Consider the following 18,135-nt stretch of genomic DNA (forward strand, 5'->3'; position numbering starts at 1 on the left):
GGGAGACGTGGGTTTGGTGCCTAAACCCCGGGATGGGCAACAGAAATGTCCAGAGTGCTTCCTGGAAACCCAGTACAGGGACAAGGTGCCATCCGTGAGCAGGAGGACCACAGAGAGCATGGGTGAGCACCAGGTGTCCAGCGGGCAGCTGGGGAAGAGTCTGGGCACTGGGGAGAGGTTAAGTTTGGTGATGTACTCTGTGGTGGTTGCCTTGTGTGTGGACTACATCTCCCAGGGTAAATAGTGAAAGAAGAAAGGACCCCTGAAAAACCAGTGGATTTCAATGTTTCCAGACATTACTGAATAAAAATGCAGTTGTGTCGTATCAGTGCTGCAAAGCTAAATACGTGGAATTATTTTGCTTGTCGAAATCAACTAATAAATTAGTCAAAACATAATTCCCTATCCTCAAGGAGCTCACAGCCTGGTCTCAGAATCCAAAGTCATACACAAAGCAATTAATGAATAGTTCAAAATATTGTACTATGAAATGCTAAATTGTATGGAATGAGCTCAATCATGCTATAAGCATTTGGAAAAATGGTAGCTGAATACAAGCTAGGAAGGCCTCCTGGAGGAAAGAATACCCAAGCCCCCTCACAGGAGGGAGCTACAAAGAGAGTTTGGCTTTGCCCCCCATCAACTGCCTGACTTCAGGCCAATTATTGAATGGCTCTGGGCTTCAGTGTGCCCATTTGTCAACGAAAGGTTTTGGTCAACACGATCTACAGTGGTTTCCAGCCAGATCTGTTATTCTCTGGTTCTGTGTCTTGGAGGAGTTGAGATGGGATGAACATGGGAGAAGGGTGTTAGGGCCGGTCAGAGCATCCACAACAACATCAAGAGGCAGGGATGAGCACTGTCTCAATGTGCAGAGTGAGAGGACCTGGCTCTGGTTTGAACCCTTGCCATCTCTTTCCTGGTCTGTTGTCATTACTTTCTGACAAACAGCAAGCCAGGGCATAAGTCCAGGCATTAAGTAATGGCAGCCCTAATGCATGGTCAGGGAATGCAAGAGAGAGGTCAAATAAGAAGAACATTGTTCTGGAAGAAATGGCAAATTATGGTGACAAGGAGGGGTGTATGTTGGACATGGAGGGCACTTTTGGCCTGATACCTGGCTGACTCCAGGATGGAAAATCAAGTGATTCTTGAACGGGGTCCTGGGCCCAAGATTCTGAACCCATCTTAGGACCATTCTCATGATTCTACTCAGACTCCCAGCATCAGGGTAGGGATTCCACTTCCTTGGAAGTGTCCCATCTCAAAGATGCCATCTTTGCCTCAACTTAGACATCACTTGTTCATTCACAAATAAACTTGGTCAAGCACATACTGGTCATAGGGATATAGGGATAAAGGAGTGAGAAGGGTATCCCTGTCTCAGTGGATAGGACAAGCAGGGCCCTCTTGTTGCAATGGGCATGGCATTTGTGGAAAAAAAGAGATCAAACCAGCTTGGTGGGGTATAGAGGTGGAGACTGGACTAAATAACAAAGAGGTGTTTTTTTGTTTTTTGTTTTTTTTAAGCTGGAATCAAGTGTTAGTTACATGTCATAAAATTTATTCATTTGAATTGTACAGTTCAAGAATTTTTAATAAGTTTACAGAATTGTGTACTTATCACCACAATCCCATTTTAGAACATTTCTGTCACCTCCGAAAAAGATTCTTCATGCCCATTTGCAGTTACTCCCCATTCCCATCTCCAGTGCCAGGGAAATACTGATACTAATACCTTTCTATTTATAGATTTGCCTTTTCTGGACAGGTCAGCTATATGGAAGCATGCAACATATGGTCTCTTGAGTCAAGTTTCTTTCATTTAGCATAATGTTTTAGAGGTTTGTCCGTGATGTTGCATGTACCAACACTTCATTCTTTTTTAGTTCTGATTAGTATTCCATTGTTTGGCCACATCACATTTTGTTTATGTGTTCACTAGTTGATGGACATTAACAAAGGGTCTTGGGTGCCATATTGGAGTCCGATTGAGAGCTCCAAGAAAGGAAGAGTTAAGTAAGATTGGGGTGCAGCATTATAAATCTTACCCCCAAAACAAAGATGCACAAGGAATATCCTAGCCTTACTTTCTTTTAGTGAAATTATTTCAAACTCTGAGCTCCCCCATCCTACTGGTTGGTGATAATTTCAGTCTCAATGGTTCTTTCTACCATGCTTGTCTAGAGGTCCCACTCAGAGCAAATTTGAGAAGGCTGCTACATTCTCCATAGGCCCATAGTCCCCTGAGGCCTGGCCACCTCCAGGTGTCCTGGGCATGCATAAAACTCTGGAGGTGATGGTGGCTGCAGGTAATACCGTTCATACCTAATTATATATATATCTATATCTATAAAAGTATATCTGGGGTTTGATCCTAGAAGTGAATGGCTGCGTCAAAGGGTAGAGAGAGCTATACTTTGAATAAGTAAAACCACAATTTTTATAGGTTTGTACCAATTTGCCCTTCATCTAGCTATGTATCAGAATGATTACTTTCCACACACCCTCCAACATAGTGTGTTATCAAATTTCTGTCTGACCCGCCCACCCAAAAACAAAGTATCACAACATGGTTAATTATCATTTTGATTATATTGAATGATGTTCAACATCTCTTCACATATTTATGAGCTATCTCTCTCTTTTAGTAAACAGTTTGTCAATATCCATGCCTATTTTGCATCTTATTATTGATATATAGATTATCTTTATATATCAGGGGAAATTAACACTTTATCTGTGATAAAGTATAAGTGGTTTCTTCCCAGCATATTTCCTTTTTTTTCCTTTTGATTTTACTTCTGGCCATTTCTGTTATGTCACTTAAGAAAAAACTTTGTAGAGCTGAATTGATCAATCTGTTCATTTGTGGCTTCTGTGTTTCATGTCATAATTACTATACATAAATTATCTCCAGGGTTTCTTTTAGTATTTTTCTGGTTTCACTTTTAATATTTAAATCTTTGCTTCACTGGGAATTTATCCTGAAGTAAGGAACAAGGTATGGATGTAAAGCTGTGTTTTTTTCCCAGATGGCTACTCAGTTATCACAATGATTTTTTTTTTTAATGATGTACCTTTTCCCTGCTTATTTGAGTTGTGGCCAACATTTGAAATGTTGAGAGAAACTGTTGATTTGACTTCTAAAGATTCCACCAGTCACACTGTCGCCACTAGGCTTGTGAGTCCCCTTGGCTTCAGACTCTTACCAAGACTTGCTATTGTATCTCTTTAATTTTTTGCCAAGCTGATAAGCAAATCATGGTGCTTTGTTCTCATTTTAATGGTAAAAGACAATTATAGAAAGGAACACAGAAGCAGTATGTCAGTTGCCTAGAAGGAGAGGCTGAGAAGCTGCCACTGAACAGAGACCCGTAGGAAATCAGCTTGGGGATAGGCAGTGAGAGTGTGTCACAGGGACCAGGGCTGTTGCAGGCCTTGAGTGAAAGAATCTGAGTTCTGCACATCCACGGGTAGGATATCCACTCTTGTAAGGAGTTAGGAGTGGTGTGCCCCAGGGACACAGCAGAGCTCAAAGCCTGATGTGTGGAAGAGTGTTAAGGGATACATGGGCCTTGGGTCTGGTCAGGTCTCTCTCTGTCCTCCACCCCACACTCGGCTCAAGAAAACCTAGAGGTTCTACCCCAGGATTATCTTTTCAGTTTCCACTGGTTTACTCCAACCTACTGTCCTCTGTTGCCTGTACTACCATACCTGCACCCAGTTGTCCCCACCATCTATTGGGGTGGCCCTCCAACCCAATCTGTACTTTACATCAGATAAATCTTCTAAAACCTCAGCTCTGATCACCTGTACTTTTCCTCATGGAAACTCATCAATGACTTCCAGTTACCCTCAGGATGAAATTCAGAGTTCTTGACCAGACTCACCCTCTCCTCAGTCTTATTCCTGCATCTGCAGTTTTTTATGACTCTTCTGTCACACAGGCAGCATTACTCAATGGCTCCAGGCCACATTTTCCCACCACAGGGCCTTTGCAATTGCTGTTCCTGGGCCTAGATTCCCCACTCCTCCTCTGTCCCTCTTGGCCCCAGCAAACACACACTTCTTCTAACTTCTATCCGTCCATCCCCTCTCAGTTTGGAGGTTCTTCCCTGACACTCCTCTCTGTATCAGGTACACCCCCTCTCTAGGCACCCTGTAATTTTCCCTCACAGCAGCTAGCACAATTGTAATTATTTAGTTATTTTAATCACCATTTGTCTAATTTCTGTTTCTCTTACGAGATTATAAGCATCATATTGTTGTATCCCCAGTGGTTAATAGAATACCTGGCATAAAGTTGGCATTCAGCAAATATTTTGTTTTCATTGATGAATGAGTGAGGTATAACTATAAAGCAACGAGGCTGACTCCAGATATCACAGACAAATAACAATGTTTGTCCCTCCCTGCTAAGAATGCCATTCCACCCGCCTCTCTGTTTGCCAAAATAATTCTCTTTCTTCAAGGCCCCCGGTCCTAATTGCCTCTTGCCCGGAAGGCATTCATGCCTACTCTAGCCCACTCTGTAAACATATTTTTCCAACCCCTGTCGTACCTGCTGACAGGAGAATGAAAGAGAGAAAGAAATGAATGTGAGGCTCTGTGATGGCCTTTCCCCAAACAACAGGGAAGTTATTTCCTTTCTCTCAATTTCTCTCTACTCTTTCCCTTTGAATATACAACTGTATTCCTCCTAATTTGCTTTGATCGCTCCCTTAGGAGCTGTCATGGAATCAATTAAATCTGTGTAGATTTTATAACTTGAGGTCACCCAGTATGATTCCTCATTTTACAGATGAGAAAACTGAGGCCTAGAGAGGTTAATGTTTGAAACGATTACCTCTATTGGGTCTTATAATACCAATCAGTGTCATTTTCTAAGATAAATGTTCTCAATATCCCCGCTCCGCAAGAGTATAAACGCCTCATTCTATTTAAGACCTGCTGGTGGTGACAGTCTCAGTGCTAAGGTGAGCCCTGAAAGGCAGGCTTCCTGTCCTGCTCCCATACAGCGAAGCTGCAGCAGTTTTGAGTGGGTCAACGGCTCTGGCTGGGACAGGTCCCTGCCCTAAATGGGGCCACAGGCTTCACCTGTGCATTGACAAAGGGGCCCTGTGTTTGTGCCGCCACTTCACACAGCCCAACTGAAGTCATGGACTAGGAGTCTGCTGTGCTTAAGCACCTACAGAACAGCAAAAGAAAGCTGTCCTCTCAGAAGTCACGTAGGGTCAACTGGGGAAATGTTATTTCAAAATGGCCATGAAAGGGAGAGAGGTCTGAAAATTGAAACTAAAACAGCTGTCAGCGACTTCTCCGTAATATATTTGCTTCTGGTTCCAGAAGCCCAGGCAAGCAGAACATAACCTTAACAAACACATTTAACTAGAACATTACACAATCTTTAAGAGGGGTTAAAAGTGGTTCCTTGACATCTAGAGAATCAATAAGAAATTAAGCAAAGTTCCAGGTGACGTTTGGCAATGTGCAAGGATCTGGAGAGAACTCACCAAGGACTCCAAGCTGAGGAAGAGACTGACTCCTGGGGGTGCTGGAAGGGGATGGGGGAGAAGAGCCTTGGATAGATTGGTACTCAGGTGCCTCAGTGGCAGGGCCCGGCAGAAGTGGCCATGAGGTCACTCTTCAGGTCTGGGTGGGCGGGGCCAGCTCTCTATGTGCCTGTTTGTTCTACACACCACACCTGGTCTCAGATGCTCTGGCGCAAGCTTGAAGGGCAGCCTGGCCCTCCTGCTCCTACAGGGTGCTTAATTCTGTGCAAGAAGCAACTGTGTATATTTTCCATGCACACAAGATTGACTTCAACTTAAAAAATTTTTTTAATGTTTATTTATTTTTGAAAGAGCGAGAGAGACAGTGGAGGAAGGGCAGAGAGAGAGAGGGAGACACAGAGTATGAAATAGGCTCCAGTCTCTGAGCTGTCAGCACAGAACCCGACACTGGGCTTGAACTCATGAACCATGAGATCAAGACCTGAGCCGAAGTCGGACACTTAACCGACTGAACCACCCAGGTGCCCTGACGTCAGCTTTTTAAATTAAGAATTCTATTTTATATATTTCAGCTCTACACTGTGAATAATAAGCAATTAGCACAATATTTAAAGAAATAGATACTATTTTGTACTTTTACTTTTTGCCACTGCTAAATATTAAAGTCAAGGATCTTCATCTGTTTTTTCTTTTCACGTAAGATAAAGTTTAATTTCTTGGGGCGCCTGGGTGGTTCAGTCAGTTGAGCATCCAGCTCTTGATTTTGGCTCAGGTCATGATCTTGCAGTCCATGGGATTGAGCTCTGCATAAGGCTCTGTGCTGACAGCCCAGAGCCGGCTTGGGATTCTCTCTCACTCTCTCTCTGTCCCTCCCCTGCTCACACATGCTCGTGCGCGCGCACTCTCTCTCTCTCCCACTCCCAAAATAAATAAACATTAAAAAGGAGAAGTTTAATTTCTTGGGTCCCTTATTTATTTCTGGCAAGCAGAACAGAATTTAATGAACACATTGAAACGTCCTGGGAATACTCTCAGTTCTTGAAGTCAGGGTCCTGAGAGCTCGCCAGTACAGGTAGTGGCTTCCTGTCCCAACCCAAGGAAGAGAGAATGCCCCATGACTCTCCTCCCACCCCTGGTGGAAATGAATTTCTTTGGCCATTCAAAATACCTCTTTCTCCTCTCTATCCTGTCTCTTATGGCCATGTGACCATGGGTGAATTGCATGATATCTTTTCATCTGTAAATTGGGGGTGATAATATCTAGTTTTCAGTGTTAAAGGGAAGATCAAGAGACACCACTTAATAAATGTGTTGTTCCTCTTCTCTTTCCCACCTGCAGGGCTGCTAAAAATGAGAATTTTTTTTTCTAGTGTGAAGCATGCTGTCTCTCCCCTGTTAAGAAGCTCTCCTTCCTCCCTATGTGACATCCTCCAGCATTCTCCTCCATTACATCCCTGCTTTCAGTTTGCACCCAATGAAGCTTGATTTGTTTCCTTAAGCATCTCACTTAGCAGCCCCTACTCCTACCAGTTTTATGGTTTAGCTTTTTCAAAGGAATTGATGTTATAAAACAAAAGTTTATGAGAATCTAAGTTTGTTGAGAGATTGTGAAAAGCCTTATATTCATATGCTTTTCACAACTCTAAAGGAACCACCATAAAGAATTAGTTTTGGAAATGAGGATTTCTAAGGTGAGGGGTGTTCTGTAATTAGACCCCTAATCCACAGAGTGGTTGTGGAGAGGAGAGGCTGTGTCACTCAGGAATCAAGTCCTTGCCATCACATAGGGCAGGTAGCTGCAGGCTTGTCCTGTGGAGGTGATGAGCCATAGTCACAGCAGGAGTGCTGTAGGTTAGATGAAGGAAGGCTTTCTAGAGTAAAGTCTGTTCTATTTCAGGGTAACCAGCAGAGAAATATTTGAAGTCTGCATATAAGGAGGTCTTTAAAAACAAATTAGGGTTAGGTATGTTTTATTTCTCACGTCAAGTGGCTGGACTGGTGAGCTCATAAGGCCCTCTGCAGAACGAGGCTTCTTTGCTCTGCCTCTTTTTTTCTTCTTACTCTCTATTTTGTGTTTTTGCATGTGTGTGTCTGCGGCCTGCTTGGTACAGTGGGAAGAAGTCAGTGGCTACGATGAAAACCTGAACACCATCCGCACCTACCAGGTGTGCAACGTCTTTGAGCCCAACCAGAACAACTGGCTGCTCACCACCTTCATCAACCGGCGGGGGGCTCATCGCATCTACACAGAGATGCGCTTCACTGTGAGAGACTGCAGCAGCCTCCCCAATGTCCCAGGTTCCTGCAAGGAGACCTTCAACTTGTACTACTATGAGACGGACTCAGTTATTGCCACCAAGAAGTCAGCCTTCTGGTCTGAGGCCCCCTACCTCAAAGTAGACACCATTGCTGCAGATGAGAGCTTCTCCCAGGTGGACTTTGGGGGAAGGTTGATGAAGGTCAACACAGAAGTCAGGAGCTTCGGCCCTCTTACTCGGAATGGTTTTTACCTCGCTTTCCAGGATTATGGAGCCTGTATGTCTCTCCTTTCTGTTCGTGTCTTCTTCAAGAAGTGTCCCAGCATTGTGCAAAATTTTGCCGTGTTTCCAGAGACCATGACTGGGGCAGAGAGCACGTCTCTGGTGATTGCTCGGGGGACATGCATCCCCAATGCAGAGGAAGTGGACGTGCCCATCAAACTCTACTGCAATGGGGATGGAGAGTGGATGGTGCCCATCGGGCGCTGCACCTGCAAGCCTGGCTATGAGCCCGAGAACAGCGTGGCCTGCAAGGGTAAGTCCTAGGGCCTCTTAAGGCCTCTGCTTCTTGCCCACCTGGGACAGGGTCCAATCTGCAAATCTTCCCCACCTCCAGCTCTGGGTCATAAAGGAGCAGAAGAGCCTGATGGCTTATTACAAAACTCTGTGGGAGTCGGGGGGTTCCTGGGTGGCTCAGTCAGTTAAGCATCTGACTCTTTTTTGCGGCTCAGGTCATGATCTCATGGCTCTTTGGTTCAAGCCCTGCATCAGGCTCTGCACTGACAGCACAGACCCTGCTTGGGATTCTCTTTCTGCCTCTCCCTCTGCCCCTCCCTGTCTCTCTGCCCCTCTCTCTCTCTCTGCCTCTCTCTCTCTCTCTCTCTCTCTCTCTCTCTCTCTCTCTTTCTGTCTCTCAAAAATAAATTTTAAAAACTTAAAAAACACACACACACACACAAAAGCTCTGGGGCATCTACATCCCCAGCTATGATGATTTTTCAACTGTGTCCAACCAGAATACAGTGTTCATGATGGGGGAAAAGATAGAATTCCAAATGATAGGTAATCACATAATAACCCTGGACATTCATATTCTGTTTTGTGTGTGTATGCACTCTCTTGCCCTTCACCATGCACACACCCCTGCATCATGTCCAGCCCCATGCTCTGAAGCATGGAGAATTTGGGTTGTCATGGGCAATTCACTCAAGGGCAGTTGAGAAGTGACTGAATTTGCAAAATATTTTAAGTCATTTCAGTTCAGTTCCCCCAGCACCCAACTTGGTCTTGAACCCATGTAGCTCATTAACTCAAAGCCTTTTGCTCAGCTGTCTTCCTCCAGGGGCTCAATGCCAGGGGCAGGGGTGGACCTAGCTTTTGTGTACTGGAAGGAGATGAGCTAATGCAATGGGGGAAGGTGGTATCAGGTATTGTATTACTTTTGCTTCCGAAGGATACAGAGTGATACGAACTTGGCAGTTTGGGAGTGTCAGGGAACTGTGTGCTCACATTGGCTCTCCTCAGTCCAAGAGAGCACATGTCTAATACATGGCAATAAATGAGCTGAACTGGCTTGAGATTCTTCTCTGAGAATGAATAGGATGGTCTAGAGAATCCATGACTCATTTCTTTAGTAAGTGCATGGAAGCTGAATACAGGGAGGGGGTGTCCAGAGTTGGGGAAGAGAAGACTTCGTTCCTCGATTAAATTTTGCCTGTGGCATTCAAAGTTTCAGATTCTTTCAAGGGCAAGGCTTCCCACATAGACCTCAGAAATGACCACCTTGACCCTAACTCATTGTTTAGGTTGCCCCAGACCTCTGGGGGCAGGTTGGAGTTGAAGCTCCATTAGCTCCCTCTGCTCTCTCATGAGCTTCCTATCAGCCATCCTCCCTGTTGACCCCCTCCGACACTCCGCCTGACCACCAGATTGTCTTTGCCTGTCCCTTTCCTCTCTTACCTTGCTCCCCAAACATCTGCAGCCAAGCACCAGGCACAGGATTGCTAATGCCCATCAGCTCTGCGATCCTTTGGACTCAGCTAATTGCCTGGGCTGGGGCACTCACACAGCCTTTCTGAGGCCTGCTGAGAGCGGAGAACTAAGGCCTTTGTGTCTTTATTGGATTTCTTGGTTATGGTGCCCGTGATGGATGGTGTGGAAACAGAGGGGAGAGAGTGCCAGATCAAGTGATGAATCAAGGCAGACAGTTTTAAAACCAGCCTAGCCTGGCCCCACAGCGTTTCTCTTTGTCCCCCTGGTTGGAGGTGGGGCAGGAGGCGCCCTTTTTGGCATTTGTCAGGGTCTGAGTGGGAACCCGGGCACTAGGCTGAGTTCTTAAAGGTGCAGGTGCGGCAGCTGCCAGGCACGCTTGCAAAAGTGCTGGTGATTTCTTCAGGCTTCAAAGAGCTGCCATACTGCACTTGCTGGCTGGGGCCCTCTCGCTTTTCCCATTATTTCCCGAGCAGAATGGCAGGAACCAGGGCAAGCATTGATTGGTTCTGATTTAATTGGGACTCTGGGAACAGGCTCTCATTTCTTTGGGCTAATTGGAACTTTTCTCTTTTGGGGGGTTCTGCTGTCTGTGCTGTTTGTCAAGTCACCTCCTGCGGTTGTTGTGGGATGACCTATGGAGACAAATATGTAAATCCAAGTGGCTTCTTTCCATTCTCCCTACCCAGCTCCAACCCCCTTCTGACTTTTGGTGGACGTTCCTAATCTAGAGTTATTATGAAACTGACTTGATTTCACAAATTGCCTATTGCAAACGCGCTGGAGGGTGGAGGAAACGGGGTGGCCAGGGCATTACTTTGCCATTTTAGAAGCATAGGCAGCCACGCTTTGGTGGCATTTCTGAGAGTGGAGAGTGGCAAGCCAGGTGGTGTCATGGATCTTACAGCCCAGCAGCCTGGCTGAGCTTGTGTCCTAGAAGGAGAAGCCCCCCTTTTTTTCTGTCTCAAGGACTTTAAGATACATCCTCCAAATCTTAGCCATTGGCTCTGCTAGTAATCTGGCTTTGATGGATGATCATCCAGGACTCCCTTTCCAGAACTAAGCAGGCTGCCTCAGGGAGGCAAAGAGGTCTTGGCCATCAACGGTGATATTGGGAGGACTCTGCACCCTTTGGGTGGAGATGGGCGGTGCATGTGGAAGGATTTGTGACTCGTCCCTGTATGTGTCTCCAGGCAAGGGTACCCCACCCATTTTGGCTGCTTGTGCTGTGCTGTCAGGTAGGCACCATAGCCCTTGACGGCAGTTCTGGGGTGGCCCACCTAGTGTAGCCAGTTTTCATCAGGCCAGAAGCATGGAGAATGGGGGATGCCAGAGAATTGTGGGTGAGACACGGTGAGCCCCTTTCAGCTGTCCTGGCAGGACTGAGGAGGGAAGGCAAGCTACTCTCCTCCAACACAGCCCTGAGAATTAATGCTCTGGAGCCTGGCTGGGCCAAACCTGGATGATTCTGGGCTTCACTCAGTTATACTGACCTGATAAACTTTTCTCTGGATATTTGAATCTGGGCCTTTGCATGTGTCAAATCTATAGAATATCTTTATATTATTTTCTGGAAAGACAGACTTTCATCATGGACAGGAACCTTATTCTGACCTTCACTTTGTGTCTGCTAAACCTGCTCCTGTCAAAGTCATGGCGACCTGTTGTTCTGTTGTGCAGAAGCACCTGGAGACCAGTTAGGGAGCCCAGCCAGTGAAGAGTGGTCCTGGCCTAGAGCTCTCCTGTCCTGAGGAGGGTGGCGGCAAGATGGGGGCAAGCAGAGGAAGCTGTTGGGGGGACCTTATACGTTAGGATGTGCCACAAGTGGCAGACACACTTTCTAGAGGGCTCCATGGCCCAAGGCCTCTTCTGGACTCATCCTTTATACTCACACAGATTGGACCAATCAGTCAGAGTCATAGTAGCCTGCTGACCCCTCCAGTGACTCTGATCCCGCCTATAAAATTATTAATTACTAGGAAAATGGCCCATCTGCCCCAACTTCAAACCTTATGCTCATAGTATAGTCGATCAATGAGCACTCAGGGCTTTGTCTTTACCCACCCCATACCTTCCCTACTCAGGTTGATGGCTAAGTTGATTTTCTGTGTGGGTGCCTGCAGTCTGCCCATCCCTGGGGCCAGGGGCGCTGAGAGCTGGCACTCAGCAAGCTTCCTCTGTGCCATGGAGCCTGAAATGTGCCAGCTGAAGTCAGTCTTGGGGAGGAGGGCTGGGCTGAGACTGACAGTTGCTAGGGGGAACCTGGCATGTGTAGGCCTCTTAGCTGTCTGTTGGAAGCTTGGAGACTATGGTATCCCATTTGGGTGCCCAGGGAGGGGTCTCAGGTGCTAGAACAGCCTCTGGCAGCCAGATCCTAGCTGGAGCAATGTACTCATGGGGCTTGATTCTGTTTCTGCCCCTGAGTACTCCTTGAGGGCCTGGCTTTCCTTCCCAGACATAGTCCTGGGATCTTCCAAAAGGAGCTGTCTCATTAGCCTGCATCTCCAGCCATACTCAGGACTCAGAGAATGACAATGCTATGTATGACCTTCCCTGCTATCCTCCCTTATTCCTGTTCCTGTGGGTGTTTAGGCCAGCCTTGGCTCACCACTGTAGAAGGCACACGCTGACCCATTGGGCCCAGGCCTTTGTTGTTGGTGCTGTCACTGGAGGGGAGGGTGTAGGAAGATGAAAGGGGAAAAGGGGTATATTCAGGTGGAAGAGGTCTAACCTAGAGATAGGAACTGGTTTTAGTCCTGACTCTGCTGTGAGCTTCTGGGTAGTTTTAAGGTAAGTCTTTTCCCATGAGAGCCCTTTCTTCTGTGCCTACTTCTTAGGGTGTATGAGAATTAAGTGGATAATTAGTGCATATGAGAATGCTATGAAAGCCATGCGATGCCATGGCATTGCCCTTAAGCCCTGAAACACACCATCTGACTCTGGCTTCTAAGGGGATAAAATTCTGGAATGAAGGTGGCATGTGGTGCCCCCACTCAGAGACACAGGTCAGCAGGAGACCTGAATATTCATCCATCACTTGCCTGCACCTGCGTGGGCCCAGCTCCATGACTGTCCAGCAGTGACCAGTGATCAGCATGTCAGTGTGATTCACTGTCCCTCAACAAGTCAGTGGGTCAGTTAATACACATTTGAAAGGTGCGGCCCATGCAAACTGCCTTGAGGCAGGTTGTGTAGGCAGGTGGTCTTTGTGAGCTGGAGGTCTGAGTGAGGAGAGAAGACTCCCCAAGCCTGAGGAGGATGGTCATCTGCAGCAGTGATTCTTGATTCCATGGTGGGCATGAGACCCCACAGGAGAGGTTTGATAAAATGATATCCCCAGGTGACCCCTTCTGAGATTGTATTGCATAGGTCAAGTGGAGCCCAGGCCAAGGACCCCAGATCTAAGCTCTAGACCAGAACCTTCTATGTTGCTGGAGTATAGAAGAAGGGGGCTCAGGGGAGGTCACTGAAGGCATCTTGGGCTTGTGGGATTTGTAGAAGGGTGGACCTGAGGTGACATGGAAGGAGTCTGGGAAAAGGGACTGTAGGAGTGGCCTGGAAGCTGGGCAGACTGAGCACGAGGCTAGCTGGCCAGCAGCGGGGAGATGCTCAGAACATCAACACACTTTGAGCAGGGCCCTACAAGCTGAGCTGCTAGAAAGCCTGAGAAGGGGGCTATGGACAGAGGAGTGAGGGACAGAAAGCTGAGGGAGGACTGTCTGGAAGTTACAGAAAAAAGCAGCCTTTCCTGCAGCTGGCCAGCACCAGCTGGATCACTCAGGGCTATTCTCCAAACAAACATCAGGGGTGGATTGCTGTCCTCAAGGGCACCGTCAAGCCTGCAGGACTCCTGTGACTTTCTCAGGTCCTGCCAATCAAGGTTGGAGCTGAGGATGTATGTGCCGTAACCAGGAATCCACATGGCTTTTCCAGGGGACTCTCAAGTCAGCTGAGACCATCCATCCCAACTCCAGATGTTGGCAGGACCTTGACAACTTCTGGAGAAGACCAGAGCAGTTCTTGGTTCATCCAACTCCCTGTTTCATGTCTCTCCCACTCCCCACATGTCTGTCAAAGCCCTGAGCTAGGGCCTGCACCCTCTCTGGCACTTGTCCTGTGTAGCCCTCCCAGGCACTCCTCAAGCCATACACTCCCTTGCCAATGCCCCAGAGGCTGCTGTCCTTCCCCAGCTGCTTAGGCACTCCCCTTTCTTCAAATGGGGCCTTTTTTCATGGTAATTTTCCACCTACATGTAAATTCCTTCATGCCTGGAAACCCAAGGGACATTTTGAACCTTTCAACAGTTTTGGTGCCTTTGTCAACTTGAGTGGCTGAGATGAGCCAATTTATAAGCCTGGGGGAGTTGAGACAGAAAATCTGCAGGATTTGAAGGTGGAGAAAAATATGTCTAATTTCACTCGCCTTGGAAAAAAAAGTTTGGGGGCCTATTTCCATCTCTCTTGGGGTTGCTGGTCCCAGCTTTGGGTTACCACCTGCATTCTCATCCTGGGTGCTGAAAGAGAAAGTGGGTCCCAAGGGGAGGGTGTGTGTGTGTGTTTGTGTGTGCGCGCGCGCGTGCAGATAGGTGCACAGGCGCAGCCACCAGCCTGGCAGCTGCATCCGGGGCACTGGGGAACCCTGTCTTCTAGCTCCAGCCCATCAGCTGTTGGCTGGTGAGTGAGAGGAAGCCTGCAGCTCAGTCAGCCTCCACTCCAGCCCCAGGGAGACCAGCTCTGCTCAGGGCTCGGGGAGGACAGGGTCATTAACACCGCAGCCTTGTAAGATGAGCTTCATAATAGGATTTCCCAACAGGCTACTTCATTTAGAAGTCTCTTGGGCTTCCTCTGCTCCCTACGGTGGCCCTGCCCAGTGCCCTCCAGAGAGGAATCTAATGTAATTGGCTGGATGTAATGGGCTGTGACACCAGCATGAGCAACAGCAAACAGAGCTGGAAGGATGCCCCAGTGCCTCCCTGACTCCAGCATATGAGGCAGGAGCACTCGGTCCTGTGCCCTGGTGATAGTGGAGGACAGCAAGAGGGGAAGGGAGGGAAGAGAGGGGAGCTTCAGGTTCCAAGTCCTCTTGTGATCTGTGCTGCCCCTCTGCCTTTGAAAGACCTGGGTGGAAGCACCAAATTCCATTGGTGTTGACCAAACAGTTGTGATTCTCCCAGGTCAGTGCTGGAGTGACTGAGAACGATTTGGCAGTGTTCTGTGCACAAGAGCTGCCCGGCATGGAATCCACCACTTACTAAATGTGTGCTATCAAAGATGCTGACAGACACACCATGTAGCCATTACTCAGACAGTGTGGGTAGTGGAATTGTCACGGGTGAGCGGTCCAGTTGAGGCCCTAAGGTCACCACTTACTGCACTGTCATTGGCCCATGCAGAACTAGAGAGTCTGAAACTACTCAAGCTGGACAGGCTTGTGGGATGATGAGAGACCACCACGGTATCCACAGAGAGAGGAAAGCCAGGGAGCATTTCTGGGTATCAGTCTAGAGAGCCCTGGCTGGCTAATGTCAGAGCAGGGATCAGAATCCCGGTCTGGGGAGGCCACCATCTCCCTTTGCACGTGAGACTGGATTTTGTTAAAGTTAACCATCCTTAAACATACAACATGTGTCTTCAGGACTATCAGACTTGCCTCAGCTGTTCTCTCATAGATAACCCTCTCTTGTGACTGTGTTATCCACTGTTGTTTCTTGGGTCAGGGCTCCCTGGCACCGTGTTCTGTGGCCATACATTTGCCCACTGTACAGCACAGGGCTCCACATTGACTGCCAACAGCTTCTTTTAGCCTCTCTGGCTGCAACCCTGCCTCTCCAGGTCCTCTGACATGTTCATCTGCTAGTTGAGCCACCCAGAGGTTGCATAGCATCTTAGGGTTGGGGGCGACCCCAAGCTCCCTGGGAAGGATGAGGTCTAAGGCTTTGTGCTTATAAAAGGGAAGGTGGTGGGGCTGTCAGCCGGAGGCCTGACTGTGGCTCTCTAATGGGCCTCAGAACCAGCATGGGCCCCCAGGGCGGAATCCCAGCTCAGGCAGGGTGGGGGTCAGACTTTCCCTCTTTGCTTCCTGTCCCCATCTCGCTCTGGAGCCGGGCAGTCCCTGCCTGCAGAACTTGAGGACGAACATCCACACAAACTTGCTTGCCTGGGTGAGGAATCACTACATTTCATTTTGAAGCATGAAGATCAAAATCATTCTGAGTCTGAGCCGGCTTGCAATGGGGTTCTTCAGTTCTGGGCCCCAGGGAGCTCTGACAGTCTGAATTCTTTTCCCATTGCTTTTGGCCTTTGACAAGCTGTGTTGACCGTGCCCTAATGCTCCTGGGTCTTATTTCTCCCTGAAGGAAGTGGGGTGGAAAAGACTGAGAAGAGTCAGCCCAGGATATTTGCAAACAGAGAAGGGATGTGTCCCAGACATGGGCAAACCACCAGGAGCAAACCTTAGTTTACCAAGAGGGCTTTGACAGGGACAGGGAGAGAGGGATGCTCTTGGTCTTTTCCTAGGGGAGAGGTCTCTGCCTGTAGAAGTCATATCTACACTCTTTGGTGGCTTAACTAAGAGCTTGAGTACCAGTTGATATGGCAGCTGGGCCTTCCATTTTTGTTTCAAGGGCCAGCTAATGAGGGCAAGGCAGGCCAATCCTGTGGAGATGTGGCTTAGTATACAGGAGTATGTCTAGGTTGGCTCTGGGCCCCAGGAGTTATCCCCTATGACAGAGAACATCCCACCTTCCTGTGGATCCTCCCAGCCTGTTGCAGAATGAATCTGTGCAGCTGCAGATAGGCTGGGCTTATCCTGTGTGTGTGTGTGTGTGTGTGTGTGTGTGTGTGCACGTGCGCGCGCGCTTCTGGCCAAGGGGGTCAGGAGGAAATCAGGAGAGGTGAGGGTGAGGCTAATGAGGCACTGTGGGGAGTCTCAGGAGGCTTCTTAAAATCACAGGACAGAAATTCAGGGCCAGAGAGGGCCAAACCCAGCCCTAACAGAGGTTTTTATTGAGGGTAGGGCCCAGTTCTGGGGAAGAGATGGACAAAGAAACAGGTCCTTTGGTTTCTGGCTTGTCCCTGGACTCTGTCTGGAATAGCCCACTGTCACTAGGAATGGGGACACATTCCTAGTGGTGACTGGAGTTACTTGGTCTTTGGGTATTACCCTTGGGGACCTGCTCTGGTCTCCTCCTTGCAGGTCTGGGCAGTTCTGGCCTTCTGTTCTTCAATCAAGTTGGATTCCACCTGTGTGAGTTCATGTGGATCTAGTGATACCTGTGCTCATTCTTTCTTTAGGTACTTACTGGGTACCTACAGATGCCAGGCCCTTTATACTTCTGTACATAGATTGAGTGATTTTACTTCTAAGAATCTGCTACATTCTTAGCTCTCTGGAAAGTGGTTACAATGTCCAGAGTACAAGGGAGTCACAAGTAGCTATGTTGCCCTGGTGGGACCCAGTGGAGGATAGCTCCTCCCAGCTAGGTAAGACCTCTAAGGAGAGTGAGTCCAGCCCACCAGATGATACATTGCTTTCCCAGAGTGGTCCACCACCCTGCTTTTCAACACCTCCAGTGATGAGACACTCAGACTTCCTGAGGCAGCCTGGTTCATCGGAGCCCTTCTTCCTAATATTGAATCAGGACTCACTGATCCAGTCCCTGGGGTAGAACTTCTATGCAAATCTCTCTTCTGCGAAGTTACTTTTTGTTGTTATTTTAAAAATGTTTTGTGGGAGCCGGAGTAACCAGTTCATTCAGTTAAGCGTCCAACTTCAGCCCAGGTCATGATCTCCCAGTCCATGGGTTTGAGCCCTGCATCAGGCTCTGTGCTGACAGCTCAGAGCCTGGATGGAGCCTGCTTCAGATTCTGTTCTCCCTCTCTCTCTGCCCCTAACCCACTCGTGCTCTGTTTCTCCATCTCTCAAAAATGAATAAATGTTAAAAAAATTTTTTTAAAAATAAAAATGTTTTGGACTGGTGGTACATAGGAAAAAGTTTCCCTCCCACTCTTGTCCTCACCAGGGGCCCTAGCTGTTAAAGTTTCTAATATGCAAAGAAAAGTGTGTGCATTTGCACACCCAGAATATAGCTGTATCTTTTTCCCACCTGTATAGAGACATATTACACAGGGCTTTTTACCTAGTCACCCCACCTGTTTCTTATTTAGCAATGAAGTTTTCAACAATGAAGTACTTATTCTGTATTACACAGAAATCTGCCTCATTTTTTCAAATGATTCTGTAGTGTTGTATTAAAGGGGTGTGCCTTCATTGTTCTTCATTTATATACATGTAGGTTGCTTCCTGTTTTGTTGTTGTTGTTATTTCTGAACAATATTTCAACAAAGGTCCTTGCATTTATCTTTGTACTTGTG

General features: G+C 47.6%; 1 protein-coding gene across 2 annotated transcripts in view; it reads left to right on the forward strand.

The window, feature by feature from the left end:
* The window catches only part of EPHB1 (EPH receptor B1), a 430,893-nt gene that overhangs the window by 152,522 nt on the left and 260,236 nt on the right, over window positions 1–18,135 (forward strand). For both annotated transcript variants that reach the window (XM_047876453.1, XM_047876454.1), the window contains exon 3: window positions 7,628–8,309. In XM_047876453.1, coding sequence (XP_047732409.1) covers window positions 7,628–8,309 — 682 coding nt within the window. The remainder of the gene's footprint in view (window positions 1–7,627; window positions 8,310–18,135) is intronic.

Source organism: Prionailurus viverrinus, chromosome C2 (genome assembly GCF_022837055.1).
Source record: "Prionailurus viverrinus isolate Anna chromosome C2, UM_Priviv_1.0, whole genome shotgun sequence".
In the NCBI taxonomy this organism is placed as follows: domain Eukaryota; kingdom Metazoa; phylum Chordata; class Mammalia; order Carnivora; family Felidae; genus Prionailurus; species Prionailurus viverrinus.